Genomic DNA, 24,601 nt, shown 5'->3' on the forward strand with positions numbered 1-24,601 from the left:
AATAAAGTATTACAATACTGACACGCAGGTAACGGATTAAGTTATTTTTTCTGCAGTGTGAGTATTCTGCTATGCAATCTGTGTTTTGATCAAGTTCAGGGAAGGTTAATACAAACTATTTGTAACTTGTCATGCCAAAGGCTGAAAGAGAGAGTCTAAAGAAAGTCACTGTGTGTATCTACCCTCCCCCAAGCCACAAAGATCAGTGTGATTACGGGTATACTGCACTGCTGCTCATTCAGTTTTGTATCACATAAATGATGTATGAAACCATCAGATGTTGTCCATAGTTGGTTAACAGAATCCTACTACACAGTAAAAATTATAACACTTTCGGTTAAGAGCTGGACTGTGAAAAAAGACAAATGTTAACAGAGCAGCACAAGCCCAAAAGGACTTGGAGACCTTTGTACAAATAATGCTCTGAGGATTATAGGGACTGAATTCCTAACAGTTACATGCATTCCCTGCTTGGACCCACTATTGTCTAAATGCCTGCTTCTGGTTTTCTCTAGTTCAGTTTTGTGTTATTAAAGACTGCAATCGGCACAACTGTTATGTTAGGGTGTAGGCCTACACTGTAGGTGTATCTGGCACTTTGTTTATTTCCTATTTGGGGGTCACAAACACTGTATTAAAATAATTATTCCAATATCATCTTCTAAATAAAGTAAAAGCACATTTACTACTAAGAAGAATCAGACACATCCAGTTCATGGTCCCAGAGCAGGAGCAAAAGACAGGCTGAATGGGAACAGCTCCTCCAGAGCCATGGCAGAGGGATGTTCATCCCCACGCAGAAGCACCCTGTCCCTGAACACAGGCTCTGATTTGGCAGATGGTCTGGCAGAAATTGTGAGTTTTAGAACCCCTTCAATTCCCTGTGCAGACATCTTAATTGGTCAACAAAAAATTATAAATTACTCCAATTAAACAGTGAACATGCTCATCAGGAGCTATCTGTTTAGCTATGCCCTAAAGCAGCAGCTCAGTCTGTGGTTAAGATTGCAGAGGAATAAAAGCCTGGATTGCAATCAGGCAATACACTGTGCACGAGGCTCTAGACCACTCCATAAGGCATGTCATTTATGCCATCACACATTCAAGACCTAAGGCCTGATTCAGTGCTCTGTAAACATCCTCACTGAGCTGCTGGACAGAAATCAGCTCCCTCTGTCAGCTTACCAGGATGCACTGGTGTCAGCCCTGTACAAGGCGTACACCGCCTCTGTCCTCAAGGGACTTTTAGTGCCTTGCCCTCTCTGCGCTGATCAGAACCTTTCGCCCCCAGAAACGGCAGGTCAGCTCTCCCCCTTCAGAACAAGGGGGAATATGAGTCTTTTCCATTAAGAACAAACTCAAACTGTATTGCAATGCACTGTGTTACTTCTGTATTTCTTTCTACACCAGAGGCCTGCTCTTCTCCTTGTTCTCACTTGGCTTCCAAGACTCTGCACTCCTCTCCTGCTGCTCTGTCTCTTGAATCAACCATTCAAGGTGTCCTCTAGATCCTTCTCATTTCACAGAGGGGGAGCACAAGGCTCTGATTTTGATCTCCACCTCCGCACCCCCGCCCCGCCAGAAATTTTGTATCTGGGAAGTTCATCTATATGCTCAAATGAAACCATTCTATTTTAGACATCTCTTGTGACCAAGGTTCTAGATTTCTACCATCTGACATTAATGACATCTGCCCAACAAAATGAGGTATTAAAAATGTTTTTTCTACAAGCCCTCCCCCGTTCTCTCAACTGCCACTCAAAATACTACTATCTCCCTGTCACTCAAGGCTGGAACCTAAGCATCATCTTAATCTTAACAATATATATAATATTTAATTATGTCCACTGATCTGTTGCAAAAGTCAGCCTGTGACCAAGTATGACAATACTCACTTAACCATTTCTTTTATTTATTTTCTTTCTCATTTAAAATATAAGCTGCTTGTCCTCACTTTCAAGCCCTGTTCTGTCCCCAGCCTGACACATTTTACTGCAGAAATTGCTACTCCTGGCTCCAGCCCAGTATTCCAGCCTCTCACATACTGCCTTTTCAAACAAGTATCATCATGGTCCCCTTTCATTGCTCATGTGTGGGAAGAGTTTCCAAGAAAACAAGAAAGCTATTTTTTGATCCTACTAATCCCCTTCTTAAGTTCCCTATTCCCACATCACCTCCTTTGACAGTGCACAAGCTGCTGTTACTTTAAGGCCACCAAGTTGAACTGTATTGCTCCCCCATACCCTGTCATTAATGAATACAATACAAACGCACAATCATACAGCTGGGTCAGCCCTATGATGCAGGCTACAGCTTTTCTCTGAATACATTCCTATTTGAAAACAAGTACCTTTAAAAAAGCCAACAAAAACACCCAAACACGTAATTCTTTCAAAAATTCACTGTGCTGGGAAAAAGTTTCTTTTAGAAAATAAAAAACAGGTTTGAGCAACTTTCCCCTTAAAGTATAACAGAAAAGGCTCAGGGAATAATGTCAAAAGCTATGGGTTTTTTTTTTTATTGATGTGGAAACTGCCAGGGAAGAGCAGTGAAGCTCTATTAGGAACTATAGGAAACAGACTATTAGGAAGCAGGTGACCTGCATCTCAGTCTGAGAAATCTTGCAGAGACAGAGCGGTATTGTAGAAGCCTTCTTACATTGTCATCAAAGCTAATAATTGGAGACATTACTGTCCCCAAAATAATTCTGAGCTCAGTAGAGACTGACGAACAGAATTACTCAAAATCATGTGACAATTCATAGCATCTGCAGATACACAGTAAGCTGAACCTGAGACTGATTCATATATGCTAAATACTTTCCGCAGACTTACATTTAAACTGAAGTTGTCAGATATGAAGTTCACATTTGTGAGCTATGCTTTTGTTCCTGCTACAATTTTTGCTTCTTAGCTAAAATACAAGCAATTAAACTCTCTTCTCTCCCACAGCTCACAGTTCTTCACTGACAAAGTCAACAAAAATGAAGCAACTGGGCAAAAGGACTCGATTGACTGGCTCCAGAACTGCACCTTTGTAAATGCAAGGAGGCTGATTTAGAGCATCTCAAATATCCTCTCCTCTTGGACATGAGTACATCAACCAAATTAAGATGGGTAAGTGCTAATGTTTCAGCTACAAACGCTTTTCATTTGTGGATTGTTACCAAACAGAATACCATTATGCCCCTATTACTGGTGAGATAACTGAAACCCAGAGATGCTGTAACTCGCTGCATAAAAACGATTCATAGTGTAAGACCACTAAATAAGCCTGTTCATTTGCAGCTCTGTATTTTCAAGCAGCAGAATCTGAAATACTGGATGTGGTGTGCCACATCAGCACTCAATACACCCGAATGGTTCATAAAATTACAATTTATGAGAGCTTTAACTGAAACGTGATGGTGTCATTCTTGCAAACAATTCCATTAGGTACTTATTTCAACTTTTCAGGGATTCTAAAGGACTAAAACGTTTATATATGTCTCACGTATTCTTATACTTCATAAATCTATGATCCAAGATTTAACTACGTAATTGCATATAGCAAAGTAATTATAGCTGTTATAAAGTGTATGTTTAACTGAACAAGTTGCTGTCAGAAAAAGGCAGTAGCTTCATAAAGTGGAAAAGCAGGAAAGCAGACATACTGCTACCATGCTCTGGTGTTTCATCAGGCCACCTGTAATTGTTAATGAAGTATTTTGTAACAAATAGGAGAGGATGCTATCAACCGACAAATTATTCTTCTTACCTTTACCCTTACTGTGACAGTAGCGAGACCAGGAGGCATAGTGCCCTTGCTGTCGAAGGCTTCCACGAGGAAGGTGAAGGTTGCTTCTGTGTCAGAGAATGATTCATAATCCAAGGACTTCAAAAGCGATAACTCGCCTGTATACTTGTTCAGTGCAAAATACTGTAGTGCTTCCTGGGTCCGTATTCGATAGTTAACATCAGAACCAAGATCAACATCCTTCGCCTAGAGCATGCCATAGAGGGAAAAAAAAAATTACTTAAAACCAAACATAATCCATTTTCACAAAAAATCCCTACTAGATTTAAAGAACATAAAAAAAAAGCAAACTACTGCAAACAACTTTAGTTTTGTTATTCTGATAGTATTGGATGTACTTAATACTACTGCACAAACACGAGGAAGACAAACCCACTTAAGGTTATAAAATCCAGAGATACCTGCCACATGAAATGAGCACAAAATTCTGGCCAAAAGTCACTGGAAGATCAGTCTGTTCTTGTTCTCTTCCCCGGGCACCTGCTATCGGCCACTGCCAGCTAGAGGATGCTGGGCTAAGCAGATGTTTGATCTCACCCCCACCCTGTATGGCAGCATGAATGTTTTTATTTCATACCAGTATTTAGACAATCCTTAGGATAAAGAGTATTATGTGATTCCTTTAGCTGTAATTTGACATTAGATTTATCTGCAGTCAGGTTCAGAGAAAACCATTCTTGTTGAAATTGTCTCAGGACAGATTCTTCTCATTAAAGGATGCTGACCAAAACATCAGGAGGATATATAGACTGCTTACAGAAAGTGAATCTCAGCTGTCTTTAGAGATCTAGCTCATCCTTGAACAATTAACTCTCACTTGTCTGAGTAAGTTTTATAGTCAGTGAAGAGAAGACACTTTACTCCAGCTATCTCAGATGATGATCTTGGTATTGGATGAATTGCTTCCGGAAGCAACTATTTATCTCCATTAACTATAACATGAGGTTAGACATCTAGGTTTGACTTAAATGTCTAAATCAGTTGAGATAAAGCTCTCTTCCTACTAATGTAAACAGGTAGAAGCAGTATGATGAGCTTTCAAAAACAAATCAAAAGCACTTTAAATGTGTAAAACAATATTCCAAGAAATGACAATAGTAGTGCAGGTTTTGTGGTTTGTTTGTTTTCTAATAATTCCTCTTATTTCCAAATGAACCTCAGCTTCAGAGTATTTTTATGTACCTGTCTAAAGGTCATGCATTTTTCAGTCTAAGTGTCACAACTTCCCCCACTCCAGTTTGCAATGTTTTACTGCAGTCTCACCGACAAGTTAAATAAGAACATGCTTAGTATTGCAGAACATTTACAAAACATCTCCTTCATTCTATAATGCTTTTTTACCTCTATCTGCAGGAAGACAGTGCCTGGTGGTAGATTTTCTGGCACGCAGACAGTGTAGGAAGCATTAGTAAAAACAGGGCTGTTGTCATCAATGTCCAGCACCTTGATCGCTAAAGTCAGTGTTGAACGGCGTGGGTCCATAGCTCCGTCTGTTGCTTCAACGATAAGTTCGTAATAGTCCCTTACTTCTCTGTTCAGTTTAACTGCTGTATAAATGCTACCATTTGATGTGATTCGGAAAAGATTGTTGAAGTTTGCCAAACTGTAATGAACTTGACCATTAACACCAGCATCTGGGTCTGTAGCCTAAAGAAACAGAAAAAAGAATGATGTTTTAATGCACATTTTAAATACAAGGGACATACCTACATGGGAGTAACAAGGTAAGCTAGGGTAATACTCTACAGAGTACTAATGTTTGTGTGGCTATTCAGCATTTCTTGTTTATAGCAGCTTGCCTCCCTCCAAAGTTTTGCTGAAGATAAAATATCCCACAGAAATTAAACTCTTAATTTGCAGTGATGGAAGGTAGGTTTACTAGATCCCAACCGGACTTCAGGAGAAAATACACATTTAGTTGCTCAGCCTTGGACAACTATGTACATAAGCAGAAGACAAACTAGATGCTTTTAAAGTCAAGCCCTCAGATACTTCTAATGCTGAAGCATCTGCAGCATTAGGTGGTGTCTGAGGGGAATTTTTATTTTACATTGTTTGATGTAGGTGTTTCATTGCTGCTCAAATCATTATGGAGCACATGCTTAGATGAAAGATGGATGCAATCAGCAGATAGCTGGAATGGACACATTAGAAATTTTCATTTCACTTAACGTTTTTGTCACATTTAATGATATTTTAATGGTTGCTCTCTGAAGAGCTACTTAACTTTCTACAGTTTGTTTATCATGTCCTTCAAAACCAAACATTATCACATCTTATCCTTATTCTTCTACACTCAGAAGAGGCAGATGATTGCAACAGAACACTGTTAAGATTTTGTTCAGTTGATATCTTTGTTCTCACATACTGAACTAAGTCTCAAATTTCATTATCAGCCAAATAATTCTTGTTATTACATAACTGCCCTTATAGGGATGGACAAAATTCATATGTTTTCCCTAGAGCTACCAGGCCCTCAACATAGTCTGAATGTTGACCTGTTATTTTTCCTCCTCTTAATTAAATTATGGAATGATGAATAATGTTATGTAAATTAAACAAAGGGCATTCTGTGAGCAAGATGTTTTCATTTATTTGACTTTATAAATGAGGCTACAGACATCTGGGAAGATCATAAGAGATTTTCATGTTTTGTTATCAGAACAATTGTCAAGAAGTTTCCATGAACATTTAATTCCAGTGAAGGTATTCATTGTAAGACTTTGTAATGAAACCATTTATCTTCCTAGAAATCAATTAAAAGTTAATTAAAATTGCTAATAAGAAAAATTTCACTGTGCTTTCTCCCTGCACTACATCAATGCACTAAGCAGTAATGGCTACAACTTCATAATGACCAGTCTACAGATAACACATCCTTTTAATCGACATCTTTCAACATATGGTTGATTTTCTTAGTTTACAATCAATTCTCTTTCTTCCGCAGAAATAACTGGTTTGCGGCAGAAAGACCTCCTAGATTACATACTGGAAAACCACCAGAAAACTAGTCAAGGAGAAAAGCTTGAAGTATACAGTAACAGACACTTAGCCCCACTGAAAGCAAAGCAAAGCAAAGCATAGGAAATGCAGAGTAAGTTGAAGAGCTTCTAGATAAGACACTAACAGCACTATTCACTTTCTTAAGACTTAATCTCCATCACATACATAAGGTCACTCCTCATACTTAGCCTCTAATTTAAACCAAAGCCATATTATAGCAATTAAATTGATACTAAACAGCTGGAGTTAAAAAAAAAACCAAATAAAAACCAACAAAAATCTCCAAAAGTAATCTGAAATACTACTACCATTGGAAACTCTGAGAATAAACCAGGTACCTTTTTTATGTAAGATCAATTTGGAAGTATGTTTTTGCATAGACAAACTGATTTTTTAGGAAAGTAAACTAAAATTACTTTCAAATATATGGCAGGCTTTGCCATTTGGTTCCTATGACTATGTATGTTGTAAACTCATTTGTGTACATCCTTGGGCATAAACATCTTTTCCACATTCTGCGGGACTGATTTGTTTCCACGCAGAGTAGCAGGCAAATCATTGTTATTAAATCCAATTAAACTAATTGTTATAGTACCACCATAACACCAGTGAGAAGTTACCCAAAGACACATGAAGACAAGCATTAGCTCTGTGCATTTTTACATATCTTAGTCCTGTGCTTCCACGGCATGGGGCAAATTCAAATTTCAGAAGGATGCTCTGACTGAACCCTCAAACAGAAGTTGGTTGCACTTCATCCACTAAAATTTCTACCATATGGATTCTCTGATTATCTATTAGATGAAAAAAAAAAATCAGCTTTTCTCCAAGCTTCCTGCTCTATCTGTGGCGTTACACCAGAGACAACTACTGTTTATTTACAAAGCCGCCATCCCATTGCTCGGGCAGCGCTTCATGTTACTCATCTTTGATGAACACCATGCAGAAGCACAGCCACTGAGGAGAAGGGCAAAGCTGAGGAGTTACAACAAGTTGTACAAGTACTGTCCAACCTACTTACAGGTGGCTTTGTGACTCCGAGAGACTTGGAAAAGCCAGAATGTCCTATGTGGTGGCTGCCAAGCCCATGTCAGGGGCTGCCTTCTCCTGCCCAGACTCCCCTATCGCACAGCAGAGCATGATGTAGCAAATATGTTATATCCCATAACAGCCTTTCCCTGTCCCCACACCTTTTCCTGCCCCACCGTGGTCTCCCCACAGGCTGCAGGGGAGTCTGCTCTGGCGCCCCAAGCTCCTCTTCCTCCTCAGTGCTTGCAGGGCTGTTCCTCGCTCCTTAGCACTGTGAGTTTTGCCCCTTCTTAATTCTGTTTCCCAGAGACACCACCAGAGCTGCTGATGGGCTGAGCTGTGTGCCCTGTGGGGCCACTAGATCCAGCTGGAACCAGTTGGAACCAGCTGTGTCTGACCTCTCCCCACAGAGACGCCTCAGCTTCGCTGCCAGCCCTGGGCACGGGCACCCCGTACACGTGTATATGTGTTTAAAATTGAAGTGCATGTTTTAAAGAATCAAAACAGATTTTATTGGGAAAAATGCTTTAAGAAAATGCTATTATTTTACCAAATTAGATCGCTTTTACAGTTTAAGATCTCCATTAATTAACATTTTATCACTATAAACCTGAAAAGAGATAATGTACTCTTTACGGATATGAAAGAAAAAGAGTTTAATCCATTTTCTAAAAGAATCCTATCTCAAGGTTATACAAAATTAACTCTTTCCACATGGAAATCGTTTCACAGAGCCTCTCGGAGCCTGTGGGCAGCAGCTCCATGAAGAAGTCCTCAAAGGACTCGCTGGTGGCATGGTTACTGTCTGTTCCTGTTTGCAGCTATTGCATTGTATCAAAATGGATGACTTCAAGTAATTCCAATTTCATCCCCACGCTCTGTCACCGACAGGTACAAGCTGGCATAACATGTATTACAAGCCTTGACTGGAAGGTAAGGGAGGAGGAGGTCTGCACAATGAGGAGCTGGGCTTTCAGAAAGTCCTGCTTCCAAAATCAGCCCTGCTTGTACTTACCGCTACCCTTAAAACAGAAACCAGCAACATCCCAATAAATTTAATACGATTTGCTCATTACTAATGCTGAGCTGAATTACCTGGGTATACAGTTACCAGACGTGGAGAGAAGCAAGAAAACATTTCATTTCTGTATTGCCTGAGTCCCAGGGAAAGCCCCAAATACAAAGCCAAGGTGACTATGGCAGGACTAAAAAGAGGCGAGAGCACATTCCTACACCCAGTGCGTCATGCAAGGCTTTCAACCACAACTCATCCTCACCGATTTGCACATAAAAAGTATGGTAAGAGTCTTGAAGCTTTAGTCAGTAAAGGGCCACCAGATGACAGCAGATCTTAAAAGGAGCTACAGATCTATTTACTGGCAGAAATCTCTTCACAGCCTTTCAGATATTGCTCATAGAAGAAATGTGGGCTTTGGAGAGGCAGCACAAACAGCAGGTGCGATTGCTGTAGGCAACACAGCTCTCAAAGGCCACAGAGACCATAGGAATTGAGGAAAAAAAACCCCAACGAACAAGAACAGGGAACCAGCAAAAAGAGGGAAATTTCAAAAGTAATGGAAAAGATCCCCAAACGGAATAATAGTGTCATTGTATCTCAAACACTGGAGGCAGTGAGAATTTCATCCAACACCGATAGCCGAGAGGATCCAAGAGACAGAGCTGCACACACTGCTCCTGTCATCTCTACCACACGATAATACGTGGAGGGGAAGACTTGCATATGACCACCCTTTGGATATGAGTAAGGATGAAAAAATATCCAACCACAAGAGCCACATGGAGGTACACCATCTGCATAACCAGATGAGCACTCAAAGGAGGAGAGGTGAGCAGTGTAGGGTGTACATGTCCTCTCACTGCACCCCTTTGTTTTGTTCCCTGGAGGTTATCTGCTCCCCAACTAATCTCTGAGCCATACACCCTCAGCCAGCCAGTCAACCCATGGCAATCCTGGACCAGAGCAAGCCTCAGGCTTGTTTCAGTTCAGACGAAATTTGGTGGTCCTGGGATTGTGACATTCCAGGCTCCGCCTGAGCTTCTACACAGAGACATTGCAGGTATGAATCCAGGCTTCATGGGCAAAACTGGCCACGTCAGCCATTCCAGAAATAGACACAGACTACCTGTTTAAAGGACTAAGCTCCGCAAGCTGAGCCAAAGCACACTATAAATTGAGATCAAGAACCTCTCCCTGATGTTCTGACTCTGCCATCTGCTCCTGACTTTTCTAGTCAGTGCTTTCTCCAATTGCTCCCCAAAATCTGTCTGCTAGGAGGTATGAAAGGATGTCAGTTCTGGGGTCTCTCCAGCAACTAGCTCCCTTATCTGTTTTCAGCTATAACAATGAAATACAAATCACAGATATTATTTTTCTCTGGGGTACACCAACATTCTTAATAATTTCTTCTACTAAGTAAGGTCCATTAGGAGTAAAAAAGATCAAGGCAAACATTGAGCACAAAATTGGCCAGATTTCTTTCTGTTTCTCATAGTGCAGTCTCGGTCTCACCCTAGCTTCAAATTCCTACACATTTAATCTTGCACATTTGTGTGGTATATGTGCAGAATGCATTTTTCCCCTGTACAATAAGCCAAAGCTGTCAAAGTTGAGGGAAGCACAAATGATAATCCACATTTCCAAAGACGATCACTCACTCTTCCCCTGCCACAGCCAGATGTCAAGAACAGACAACTGAAGTAAGAACCTACTCATTTCTGTCTCGTTTTCCTGATAGAAGATTTTTTTGTGGCATTCAGCCCTAACCCAAGTCCTCCTTCCCCTCATCCCTACAGTCATCAAAGGGAAGGAAAGTATCCCTTCAAGTGCCTGTAGAGGCAGAGCTGGCTAACAAGTGAGAGAGTGAAGGAGCCCAAGGTACTCTCAGCCATCACACAAGCACTACTGCAACACCCGAGTTCCCACCCACCATATTAAAAAAGCTGGTTAATATTCAAGGATCACCTCCTCCAAGCTCAGGAGCAATGTATCCCAAAAAAGAAGAGGCAAAAACACCAGGAGACCTGCATGGATGAACAAGGAGCTCCTGGACAAACTCAGACACAAAAAGGAAGCCTACAGAGGGTGGAAGCAAAGACAGGTAGCCTGGGAGGAATACAGAGAAATTGTCCGAGCAGCCAGGGATCAGGTTAGGAAAGCCAAAGCCCTGATAGAATTAAATCTGGCCAGGGACGTCAAGGGCAACATGAAAAGCTTCTATAGGTATGTCGGCGATAAAAGGAAGACTAGGGAAAATGTGGGCCCTCTCCAGAAGGAAACAGGAGACCTGGTTACCCGGGACACGGAGAAGACTGAGGTACTCAATGACATTTTTGCCTCAGTCTTCACCGGCAAGCACACCAGCCACACGGCCCAAGTCGCAGAAGGCAAAGGCAGGGACTGGGAGAATGAAGAACTGCCCACTGTAGGAGAAGATCAGGTTTGAGACCATCTAAGGAACCTGAAGGTGCACAAGTCCATGGGGCCTGATGAGATGCATCCGTGGGTCTTGAGGGAACTGGTGGATGAAGTGGCTAAGCCACTATCCATCATATTTGAGACGTTGTGGTAGTCGGGGGAAGTTCCCACTGACTGGAAAAGGGGAAACATAACCCCCATTTTTAAAAAGGGTAAAAAAGGAAGAGCTGGGGATCTACAGGCCAGTCAGTCTCACCTCTGTGCCTGGCAAGATCACAGAGCAGATCCTCCTGGAAACTGTGCTAAGGCACATTGAAAATAAGGAGGTGATTGGTGATAGCCAGCATGGCTGCACTAAGGGCAAATCATGCCTGACAAATTTGGTGGCCTTCTATGACGGGGTTACAGCATGGGTAGATGACGGAAAAGCAACTCATGTCATCTACCTGGACTTGTGCAAGGACTTTTGTGTCAAGCGTTTGAAACTGTCCCACACGACATCCTTGTCTCTAAGTTGGAGAGACATGGATTTGACGGATGGACCACTCAGTGGATAAGGAATTCGCTGGATGGTCACACTCAAAAAGTTGCAGTCAATGGCTCCACGTTCAGCTGGAGACCAGTGACGAGTGGCATTCCTCAGGGTTTGGTGCTGGGACCAGTGCTGATTAACATCTTTGTCAGCGACATGGACAGTGGGATTGAATGCACCCTCAGCAAGTTTTCCAAGGACACCAAGCTGTGCGTGCTGTTGACATGGTGGAGGGAAGGGATGCCATCCAGAGGGACCTTGACAGGCTTGAGAGGTGGGCCCGTGCAAATAGCATGAAGTACAACAAGACCAAGTGCAAGGTTCTGCACATGGGTCAGGGCAATCCCAAGCACAAATACAGGCTGGGCGATGAGTGGATTGAGAGCAGCCCTGTGGAGAAGGACTTGGGGGTATTAGTGGATGACAAACTGAGCATGAGACAGCAATGTGTATTCTCAGCCCAGAAAGCCAATCACATTCTGGGCTGCACCGAAAGAAGTGTGGCTAGCAGGTCAAAAGAAGCGATTCTGCCCCTCTGCTCCACTCTCATAAAACCCCACTTGGAGTACTGCATTCAGCTCTGGGCATGACAGACATGGACCTGCTCATGTAGGTCTAGAGGAGGGCCACGAAAATGATCAGGGACCTGGAGCACTTCCCCTATGAGGACAGGCTGAGAGAGTTGAGGTTGTTCAGCGTGGAGAAGAGAAGGCTCTGGGGAGACCTTATAGCAGCCTTCCAGTACCTAAAGGGGGCCTACAGGAAAGATGGGGAGGGGCTTTTTACAAGGGCATGTAGTGATGGGACACAGGGTAATGGCTTTAAACTGAAAGGGGGTAGATTTAGATTAGATATTAGGAAGAAATTCTTTATTGTGAGGGTGGTGAGGCACTGGAACAGGTTGCCCAGAGAGGTTGTGGATGCCCCATCCCTGGAAGTGTTCGAGGCCAGGTTGGATGGGGCTTTGAGCAACCTGGTCTAGTGGAAGGTGTCCCTGCCCATGGCAGGGAGGTTGGAACTAGATGATCTTTAAGGTCCCTTCCAACCCAAACCATTCTATGATTCTGTGATTCTATTACCCCCAAGATCTGCCAACACATTCTGGTGTTCGATCACTTGCAATCACATGCAACATGCCTGGTAAATTTGGATAGGAAACTAAGCTGATTTTGCTATTCTGGGTAAAAGAAAAATTCGGAACCATCCCTTTGCATGCTCAGAGGTTTTCCTTTGTTCTTATTAAAACTGGTTCAAGCAGCCTCACAGGCAAATTTACTACACCAGTGTTACACAACTGAAGAGCTCATAAATTCACTTAAGTCAATGCAGCCTAACCAAAGGGGATTTTGTCAGGATAGAGGAGCCTGCTTTACATAGGTCTAAGGTAATTTATTTTCTTTAAACTAAGAGCATCTGCAGGAGTATAAATTAGACTTAAAAAAAAGAAACAAAACAATCCCTTGCTGACTGGCTCCTCTTGGCAACGCTGCAAGAGATGCAGAAAGATGAGATGCACGTTTCTACCTCTCCCATCTCACTATGTTTATTCAGAATTAGGAAAAGCATGTTCCCCTGAAGAGACTCTAGTAACTACTGCTGTTATTCTAGTAACTTCTCAGATCTACCTGACTACTGTCATTTCCGTCTCTCACGGGGCTAACTTATAAAGTACTGCATGATAAAACAAACCTGGAAACCTAGGAACATAAATGAAACATTACTTTATTTCCCGGAAAACACATCCCACATTTACTGGAGATACCATAATCTGCAAGGTGATAGCCTTTATCTGTTGTGGTAAGTTTCAGTTTGCATTACCAACTATGCTTCAACATTACCAAGAAACCCTCATCAATATAAACCAACAGTGTTCCAGAGTAACAAATTATCTTCCTCCATCTCAAGCAGCTTGAAAGCACAATTCTGGGAGATCTGAATTACCAAAATATCTCTTGAAGGATCATTAACTCTGAAATATAATGACAAGTGCTTAAATGTCAACAATATTAATTGTATCATTATCATTCTTTTCAAAAGAAACCTCCTACTAATACCCACAACTCTTGCTAACAGTGGGTAACAGGATTTAAGCAGGTTAATTGAAGATTTATGCTTGGACTGCTGGAGCTGGAAAACAACAAAATAAGGCAGTGTGTTGTTATTCATACTTGTCTATAAAGCAGAGGCAAACATGACAGGTATCCCCCTCTTTAAAGCTGCAAGTTGAAACACTTCTTAGGGACCAATTTGCCACCAACCCAACTTCCTCCAGCTTAAATTTTCCTTCAGGTCATCTTCGGGGACAGGAGTTCCCCATGATCCCTACCCACCCCAACAGAAACTCCTGATCTCCAACAGCCTCTCCAGTATTCCAGCAAACACCACAGCTTGAGGGAGGGATGGAAATTGTGCTGGAGGATACAAAGGATGCCGTTGGTGGGAGTTCAGTTATTGTTTTCATGGATGATAACATGATTTTTTTTATTATTATTAAGGGTTTAATGGGTATATTATTATGGGTTTAATTTTTTATTATTATGGGTTTAAAAGATTCCCAAGCCCTTCAATTGTGTCAAATAGCAAATGAAGTGTGGGTGGGAGTGCTAAATTGGATTTTGTACTTGTTTTTCAGAGAGATTACTGTTTGTGCTCATAGGACAAAATTAACATCTCCCAGATGCCGTAAGAAGCCACAGATATTAGAAAAGTTTCTGACATCTTGGTGTTTATTTAAAAATATTTTAAGGTGGGATAATCAGTCATCCATAAAAGTTTGGAATTTTCCTTCTTCCCTAAATTTCAGAAAGGCTTTTCCTCTCTTTCATTTCTTTTTGCCTGCTTCTACACAGTCTTTCATTTCCCTATTTCATTCATTATATGCTCTAAGCAAAGGAAAAGATTAGAAGGTACCAACAATTTTCAAAGATTTCTGTCAGCTGGACTCAAAATAACATCAAAGGAACTAAAGAACTAAGGAAATACTTTTGTCCTCCCAGTATCGTCAGCAGTTTCTCACACACTTTTCTCATTTCATGCAGTTAGATTAATAAATCATGCTCCTAAACATACATGGCATTGCTGTATGCCCATTACAGATAGTTGCAATACTCCCTTGCAGCCGCAAAACCTGCAAGAGTTCATTACTGCAGAACTTCCTATAAAACTGAAATTTAAATTACATTATTCATATAAAGAAAAAAAAATATTTTACAGACTTGCAGGATTAGAGGACTGCAGGTTTTGTACAAGTTTCAGATAAGAAATGATATAATGCTTTCATTCTGTGTTCATGCTCAACCAAAAGTATACACAAGGCTTTGTAACTTACTTGATTCTACTATATAATTTCTGACGTCACAAAACTTAACGTTACACTGCAAGAAGAGACAGAGGCTTAGTTACAATGTGTGATAAATCTTAAATGTTCTGAATTATTGGCCTGCACAAAATGACTTGATGAAGAAAGATGACAAAGAATATAAAATAGAATTGGACATTGTAATATCAGGGAGAAAATTCAGTGATCTATCACTGGCTGGGGCAGTCCAATTGGGTGTAGCGGGTCTAAAAATATTGGAGAGGCAAAAATGAAACTCAGAGGCAGCACCCTCAAATTTTGGCTATCTTGAAATTTCAAGGCAACTCCTACTTCTTTAAGAGAACAAAATAATGCCTTACACACACATGCTTTTGAAAAACACCACAGGTTTTGTGTATATCCTCCAGGAACTTTTCAAAAGAAAAAGTATCTTATTGAACTACCAAGTCATAACAGCTTATCATTTTTCTCGTAACTATACTTAGAGTAATTTGTTAGGGTAAAGGTAACACATGGTAAATTTTCAAATACCAACATATTTTAGCCATTATACAAGATAGGAAAAACCTCTGATAATTACCTTCATAGTCATTGCTAATTCCAGTGCAATCTGGAGGGTTAGTTCAGAAACCCATTAAATGTGACTCTAAATAAAACTACACAGTAAGAACAGTTAAACGCTACAAGCAAATATAAATTAAAATAAATGAAAATCAGAGAGCTCATGGCTGCAAAAACACGATTTAATGGCCTGGTGAACCTCCTACAAAAGTTAATCTCATTGTAACACTTAAAAATAGACAAGATTTCTTCAGTCTGGCATGCAACCAAATCCTAAATTTAGAGACTTGCACTGCCTGTTTTTACTTGAAAGGTGATTAGAAATTTTGCTTTTATGATGAGTATGTTCTTTGGCAATGATATGATCAAGCAATTCAGAGATTAAACCAATGAATACACATACTAGCAAAAATAAAACTCAAAGCTTTCTAAATCACAGATGAAATGTATTGTTTAAAATCTCCATATTTAGCTGGGCTCCCAAACATTTCTCTAATACATTAATCCATTTTGAAGTTATTTTTGTCATTTCTCTAGACTGTTGGCTCTGCTCATAAGCCTACCTAATTAGGGAATATTAGAATTAGAATCCGAGCTGGAATGTAACAGCCAACATTTGGATTTGAAACTACTTATCGCACCAGTCGGACTCTTAAAACGCTCTCAGTTGCATTCTGTTGTCTTCTCTCGTTCACAGAAGAATACTTAAAGGAAATTAGTTTTCTTATATCAATTACAGATATGAAGGCCACAAGGTCTGAATATTAGAAAAAAGACACCTGACATCTATCACAAGAAAACTCCCCAACTTCTCCTTCTACCAGGCAGTCTTCAAAAAGGAATCACTCATCTAGACAATGGTTCAAATCACAGAACATCTATAATGAGAGACTGCAGTCAAAAGTTAGCAGGCCCAGTATAAACCATTCTAATTTGTAAGCTCAGGAAAACCATAATTTCTTATCCCAGTGACAGAAATCTGAACAACCAAATATAAACAAAGAGAATCAGCCATCAAAATACTAAATGGGCATGTATTAGAGACATGAAACCACTGATTCAGAAGATGTAGTATGGCATCAGGCTGAAATAGATAAAAGGGCTTAAAACCACAGTGGGATGCAACGTGTCAGGCAGACAAAAATAAGAATTCCTTTCATACAAAAATCCCTAGACTCTCAACAATCAACTGCCGTGACTGTGAAAATGGTTGAAATGCTTCTCTGATAACAAGTATCAAAATTTCCACTGCATTAAAGAACAGATGTTATTACTCTGAAGACAAAGATGTACATTAATGCATAAATATAATATCGGAAACAGGAAAGACAAAAGCACAGCTTTTGAAATTCATTTAGTTTAAAAAGTCACCCCATTTACCACACGTTATTGGTGGCGAGGAGCTTTTTAAACCTATTTGATCTGTGTCTGAAGCTCACATAAGTTCAAGGAACCGCTGTAAAGCAGAGGAAGCGTGGCTGCAGCCATGTGCTGTGAAATACCCTCCAGGAATTATACAACCCTTTAGGGCATCAGCTGAAAGAAGCTAATTCTACCTAGCACTGGTGGCCTAAGATGGAAAAAAAAGTGCACAAATCTACAACTGCATCTATTTCTTCTCATGCCACAGGTTTGGACTTGAAACATCTACCTTGTTTTAAGAGGCTGAAGGAATTTGCTTGTTAACAAACAGGTGAAAATTCAACTAGAAGCACATGGGATGATGACATTGACTTCAGCAATGGCTGTCATGTCATTTCATTTCTTCTCACCGTCTAAGCAGAGATGCAGCCTTTAATAATTATTGTGACAGAGAATTATAAAATCTGAGAGACTACAAGGGGTAAGAAAGATAAAATTAAGTTAAAATATATAGTGAAAGCTATTCATAGAAGTTAACATTTTCTGCATCTCATCCTTCTTGCATATGGCCCCTTCCAGGTCGAAAGAAGTTATTCCCCAAGACTTCTCACGTTGAGGAAAGCAAGGAGCGTACCATTTAGCTTAAATCAAAAGCAAATCCCAGCACCTCTCCTGCACACAACTTGAAAAGCAGCATTCAACCAAGCTGACATGAGCCTGCCCTATCATGCACATGCAAAAAATTAAAGGCAGACTCTGTGGATGCCGTGATTCAGAGAAGCTACAATTCTTCCACCCTGATCAGGTACTAGGGGCTGACAAAATTGAGACGGGCTGGGCAAGAAGCAAGAATAAAAGCACTTGCAACAGGACTTGAGCACATTCATGCCCTATTGGAAATACTCTCCCCTCCACACATCTTGTCTGACATGAAACTATGAAAGTCTTTATGTCACCAGCATCTCTATGAGGATCTTAAGGGAGACGGTGCTGAAAGCCTTACTAAAGGTCTCTCTAACCTACCACATAGACAACTTTCTTAATAAGTTTGCAAGGAAATGATACCACAAAGGTCTCTCAAAATGACCTTGTGATGATCCAGAAACTTATAAGAAACTACACAGAAGTTACAGAAATGAGCACAAACAGAAGCCCAAGAATAACAGTTTAAGAGCTATTTTGCACTGGAAAGCCACACATCATTCCTACACACACAGACACAGTGGCAGTCATACCACTAAATGGTAACAGATATATTAGTGATACAGATGCACATATTGCAACCAAACACAAGAGTCTGAATTTTCTCTGGTTGTGGTCAATCTGCCATGTTATGATTCTCCAATTTTAGATTCTGATAAATTTTTTACGGATTCTGACTTTAAAATCCTAGCTGCTTGTATTGTTTTTACATATATTAGATAAATTTGAAATGTGTTGCTAGGTATTGTATTATGCAGTGAGCAATAGTCAGGGACTCCCTCTGGGTATTTGAGATTTACTTCAGAGGCTGTGGTTTCACTCTTCCCCAAAGGCTTAATTCCTCTCCCTTATAAGACGGTCCTCTCCTGCCAATAAATCTCCTCTTTTTCTGGTCTTGTTCTTTTTCCTCCACCTCTAATTTTCCTACAAGCTGTCTAAAGGTAGAGGGGACCTGAGAATTTCATTTCAGAAGCTGGTATTTTTAATACAGGTAAGGTGTAATCTACAGTGTCGGTTGTGGGAAATCATACCCTGTTCTATGAGCCTTCATGCAGAAAACATGACAATGGTGATTTAGGTAAAGCAAGATTCCTTTCTAGACTTTTTACAACAAGATCTTGTAATGTAATACCTCATCAGCATTTGAAGTGGTTTTCCTGTATACGGAAACACAGAATCATGTAGTTGTAAGGGATCTCCAGAGGTCATTTAGTCCAACACAACAAGCCTTACCAACAGCTGTGAAATTTAAACTGGGCTTTAAATCATGAGACTTGCAGGGTTTACCACCGTATGAATTTAAATACAAATAGAAGCTTGTAAGAATTCATTGATATTCACAGACAGAAAGCCCTGTTATGAAATCGGCACCATAATTACATTTCATTAGCATTCAAAAATGACAGTTTGCTTCTTTACACAACACATTTAAAATACTTCTATACCATTAAAAGAAAATGTCTAGAAACAGTAGACTAGTACCATATAGGCTGTCTCTATCTCACTTGTCTTACAGTTTTGCCTTGCTTTGTTCTGTAGTGGACAGATGCTATTGGATATATACCACAGGTATGAATTCACATTTATTATGTAAATAGAGAAACAAAATACTTCCATTGTATAGTACAATCAAAGAAAGTCCTCCAAAGCTCTCTTTTCCAATAGGTAGAACGGCGCCATCCTAAAGAGCAACCTACTTTCTTTAAGCATTTCTTTTCTCATTTATAAAAAGCAGCAGACAGAGGTATTACACACACTGTTTGCAAACCACTTTCATTATTGGAGCTTACTTATACTGTCTCCATTTTAGGGGAGATCTAAGGTCCAGTGATACTTGAGCATCTGATTAGGGGTTGGTTTGTCCACTACCTTGTAATTCTTTATCCATCTTTTCCTTCTCATTTCCTTTCATGTCACTATCTCCCCTTGATACCAACATGTTCATGTTGGAGATTTCAAACAGTGCTGATCAGTGGCACAAAAATATGCCCACAATAAACAAATGATGGATGTGTGTGAAAGAATGTGGGCAAATATAAAACACAGATGAATAAAAACTTCAGTCAAGTGATTTGTTTCCTCTCCTGGGCCCCATCAGGTCAACAGCTTCTTATTTAGCCACAGACTGCATTTTTAAAGTCTGTAACAAACTACTTGGGACAGTCTTACGCTGAACAAGAATGCAAACCTGTTTGCAGATTTTCCAGTTGATATATTGATCCCCACCTAAATTTCATTCCACTTTTTTACCTCCTATGCACCTGGTATTGATAAATAGTACACTGTACAATGCAAATCATTCAGATGCCCTGTCTTCAGCAGGACCTCAGCTGTTATAGACTGCAATAGAGAATAGGGTGCCTGAATTTAATTTTCAAGTTTCCCATTTGAAGCTTTTTGTTTCCTGTTGGTCCTTTGTAGAGAACTTCATGCAGTAATTCTCCTCCTGTCTTGCTGGGCGATCCCCACGATCAGACATGAAAGAGCAGCAGGGAATCTAATACACCTCCGACTGTCCCAATTTAGACAACACTGTGTAAAATAAAAGGGATTTGAAATACATCCGCTACACTTCCAGCCTTATGCTTTCTAGCTTTTGTTCTTTTAATCTTCAGTATGCTCCTCAAATCCCCACAGGCAGCACTCCTTTGCCAGTGCCTTCAGGAACTCCAGCTGGCAGACAAAGAGCCATCAAGAGTGGCGGAGAGTGAGAGCACTTCAGAGTGTGAAAACTGCCTCCCTGCCCGGAATAAGCCCTCCCCTCCTTGACAGAAAATCTTTCATTGCCCTTGTTCTATGTCTCCTTGGGAAACAAATTCCCAAACGTTACCTAAGCCCTTATGGGAATCCCTTTTTAAGTCCAACTTTCCCACTCAAAACAAAGTAGAGCACAGAAATCTCTTGTCTGTGGCAGAAGTTATTCATGGGAGTGTTTGACCCAATTGCTTTATACCCCAAATTGCTTAAAACCTTACCTGTATTAGGGGAGAGGGAACAAAAGGAGGGTATGAATGTGACTCATCACTTGTTTAGAATAGATGAGCAGACAAGAGACATGAAGTTTGCAGTCTCAGGAGATGAAAGAAAGAGAAAGCCCATGTAGAAAGTCAAGAATAGGAAAAACATTTCAGTAGCTGTTCACATGTTATCTGGGCTATTTCTAACACTTTAATATAGGTACTAATAAATTTGTTACAGCTTTACCTTTCTACTTATTGACATCATAGAATATATCCCCAGACTACCAGCATTACTAGCATGTCAACTGGCAATTATAAAAAAAAAAATTAAAACATAAATAACAATAATAGTAGCCGCTGCTAATAATAAAACCATATAATAATTGATGTTGGTGGATCTTGCATGAGTAAAATAATGGATTTCACTATAAAATACATTCAAATAGTAAGCTGGTTAGAAACAAAACAGATTTGATTGGGAGGCACCTCTGGAGGTTGTTTGATCAATCCTTCAGCATCCAGGTCATTACTTGTGTCTTATTTCCTTAAGCAGGCCATAACTTTATCATCTTCTACTGCGAGTAGTGCTTTCCTCCCCCAGACTGGCACTGGGCTCAGGCAGCTGATGATCCTGATGCCAAACCTTACCAGTAAGAAAACCTGCGGCATCAAAGCAGTGGAGTACCTTTTCCATACCCTTCATCACTATGTTCCCTGCGTCAGTGAGCAGCAGGGCCCGTATCTTCTTGGGTCTTAAGACAAAAATCTCTTGCTGTATTTTTTCCCCACACAAAATGAGAAGCCAACATTCAAAAGAGAAAGGGACACCACAAAACCTGTTTGCTTATTTTTTTCAATCACCTATATCACTGCTTACTCTGATGGATTTCAGGTTTCTGTTTGAAATGAATATAGTAAAACACATTCTGAAAAGCAGGCTTGCCAGTCAGTGGCTTAATTCTTGGTAGTGAAAACACATGACATAAGGGCTACCTTCTTTTACCAGGCTATTTTCATCTAAAATAGGCCTGTGTATTTCTACTACATTACAGCTTCTATACAAAAGGTATTCCCATAGAAACCTGTCCCATACGTACTGTGGTTCTAAGGTACTGTGAAGCACAACACCACAAATAAAGCTATTTCAGTTTTTAAAAAAGAACATCCCGAAACAACATAGCTACACCTAAATGTTCATCATTCTTATTTCAATAATCTCACTGGAGACAGAAAATATTCCAGATGCCCAGATCACTCTTTTCTATACTATCTATTTGCATTTGTGAATATGAAACAGTAGAAACTACATCCAGTATTTGTGCTACAAAGAGAAAGCTTTTTCCATCCAGATACTGGGAATTAGGACTGGTGATAAACATGACAATGAATGATATAACCAGTTTCTGTCATTCTACAACTAGGAATGAGCTATCACAAAGCTTCAAAAAATATTTTCATTTCAACACAACTTAGAAATTATACTAATTTATAAGATAGTGAGGCTCTGTTGCAATAACTTGTTTTATTTTATAGTTCCCTCTAAACTAAAAATAGACCCAATCTAGTGTTTGAGAAGATTATTGCACCTTGAGGGCACCCAGCAAAACACAAAATGGATTTTAAAGGTATGTGGTACTGATTTGAAGTATCACGTCTGTACATTTTAGGATGCAAAATGAAAAATGACCACATAAGATGAACACAATGACAAAAACCAAAGCAATAACTTACTGATTCATGGAAACTGATTTAATTGTGGTGATCCTAATTTCTGTATGTCCAAGGCTTCAAAACAACCTTTGACATGCCTGATATTTCAGTCTAGCATAACAAAACTAAGCTTTAGGAAAACTGTAATCTTCATCAATGCTGACAAAAGTTATTTCCCTTGAAGATTACACCTGAGCTTGGACAGCTTCAGAGCAGTACCCACCTTTAATGATATCAGGTTATACAGCAAGCAGAGCATAGACATATGTAGAACCACTTGAGTATAAGTGCAAATGAAACTGTGCTGAAGAAGCCTACAAAACCTAAAATACAACTTGAATGAAATAAAACTCCGTGAATAAGTAACAAAATTGGAAGGAGACACAAACCTAACCCAAAGAAGCATTTTTTCAATTTATAAATACCAGAAAACAACTGAAGTCCACTCAAAAAGAACACAAAATTAACAAGAAAGATGATAGACAAGAAACACTGATGGATGTCTTACTGAATAATATAAATTTGGAAAGAAACATGGTTAGTATGGTTATACACTACCCAGTATGGTTCCCATGCTACCCAAAACGTCCTGTTTCTTCTGAAGGTACTGCTAATACAGTAGGTAAGGAGCTCCCATTTTCTATTGATGCGGTTGCTACCAGGACAAAAGGCAAATTTTTCACCTAAATTCCTGAAAAAAAGGTGCTTCCAAATTAATCTTTTACCTAACAGCCCATATTGCATCCATCCTTTGTGCTAACCCATCACCAAAAAAAATATGAAACATTACATTCAACTACTAGTTGAAAAAAAAATAAAATCATACTTTCTTCTTTCACCTGATGTTAGGAAAAACTGACTTTGCCAAAAAAAGTGATGTATGCTTCAAGTGTCTGAATCTGCATTCGGTAGTCCAGAAGACCCATATATGTTATAAAAATTTACACAGCTTCAAATCACTCAAATTAACAATACCCCAAGCACCATCTATTTTTGTGACAGTTAATCTATTATTTCAGTCATCAGTTTGTTTTTCCCCTTAGTGGCCTTAAAATTTTCTATATGTGTGACAAATTTTATATATATATATATATGTGTGTGTGTGTGTGTCACTTGTTCAGTATGTTAGAAAAATACTTTAAAAGAAATCACTTAGAGTATAAAACCATGGTGACAATGTTGTAACACTGTAAATCTGTTATAAGCAAGCTTTTACAGTGGTGTGTCTTCAAAACCAGTTTTTTTAATGTGCTATTTTTAAATGAAAAAGCCTTTGCAGCTATTAAGCATAGAGAAGAAGGAAATTAATTCTTTGATGACTTTGTTGACATAAATATATCTGACAATAGACAGTTTGCATTTAAACCTAAGACATTTTGATGTGAGTTTGTCTAAGGTACAATTATTTTGTGCTCTTTCCTAATAGCCTGGATAATTTGGGTAATAAAATAAACAATTTAACTCTGCACAGTTAATAACTTACCCTTACTTGACCAACAAAAGCATTGGCTTCCTCTTCCTGTACAGACAGGTTTTTAGGTAGAAACATATCAAAAACTGGTCCGTTGTCATTTACATCCGTCACCACTATATTAACAGTAGCAGTTGAGGTCTACAGAGAAAGATAACATTATGAACAAATTATCTTTATTTTACAATTTCACAGATGACAGCTGATCAGCAACCTTACTGCTATATATTAGACCCATCCAATACAGAATCAGAAGTAAACAGATTATCAATTTTTTTTTTCACATGTTTTTGTGAAACAGGGAGCATTTTTCATTTGAAGAGTTTATTTTTACCTTTCTTTTCTTATAAGACAAAACAGGCTCGAGACTGAATAATATATTACAGGTGCACAAAGGACATCAGATATCTTTTTTCTTATGTGGTATTTTAAGGATCTTCCATTCTGAGTGGGGAAAAAAGCTAGAAATATCAAAATTTGCCAGAACTATAAATTTGGAAAGAAATTACTGATTTTACTGATCAAAATATGCTACTGTGATGATTAGCTTAAATGATTAGTCAGCCTCTTAGCTGGCACAATCATGCTACCACAGCTCCATGGTGAGCTCAGCTGGCCTTAGCTCAGAGATGTCTGTATCATCCTTCACCCACATCATGCTGACGTGCTATTAAGCATTAGCACATCAACTTTAACACAGAGAGGTGCCTAGTGGGAACTG

At 39.6% G+C, this 24,601-nt stretch overlaps 1 protein-coding gene across 24 annotated transcripts in view; it reads right to left on the minus strand.

The window, feature by feature from the left end:
- The window catches only part of PCDH15 (protocadherin related 15), an 852,429-nt gene that overhangs the window by 122,543 nt on the left and 705,285 nt on the right, over positions 1-24,601 (minus strand). For all 24 annotated transcript variants that reach the window (XR_003925762.2, XR_003925760.2, XR_003925761.1 and 21 more), the window contains 3 exons: positions 23,893-24,021; positions 5,137-5,442; positions 3,757-3,981 (listed from right to left, as the gene is read on the minus strand). Coding sequence is in view for 20 of the 24 variants with exons in the window: in XM_030030447.1 (XP_029886307.1) it covers positions 3,757-3,981; positions 5,137-5,442; positions 23,893-24,021 (660 nt within the window). In the remaining 4 variants the exon portion in view is untranslated. The remainder of the gene's footprint in view (positions 1-3,756; positions 3,982-5,136; positions 5,443-23,892; positions 24,022-24,601) is intronic.

This window comes from Aquila chrysaetos, chromosome 11 (assembly GCF_900496995.4).
Source record: "Aquila chrysaetos chrysaetos chromosome 11, bAquChr1.4, whole genome shotgun sequence".
Classification (NCBI taxonomy): domain Eukaryota; kingdom Metazoa; phylum Chordata; class Aves; order Accipitriformes; family Accipitridae; genus Aquila; species Aquila chrysaetos.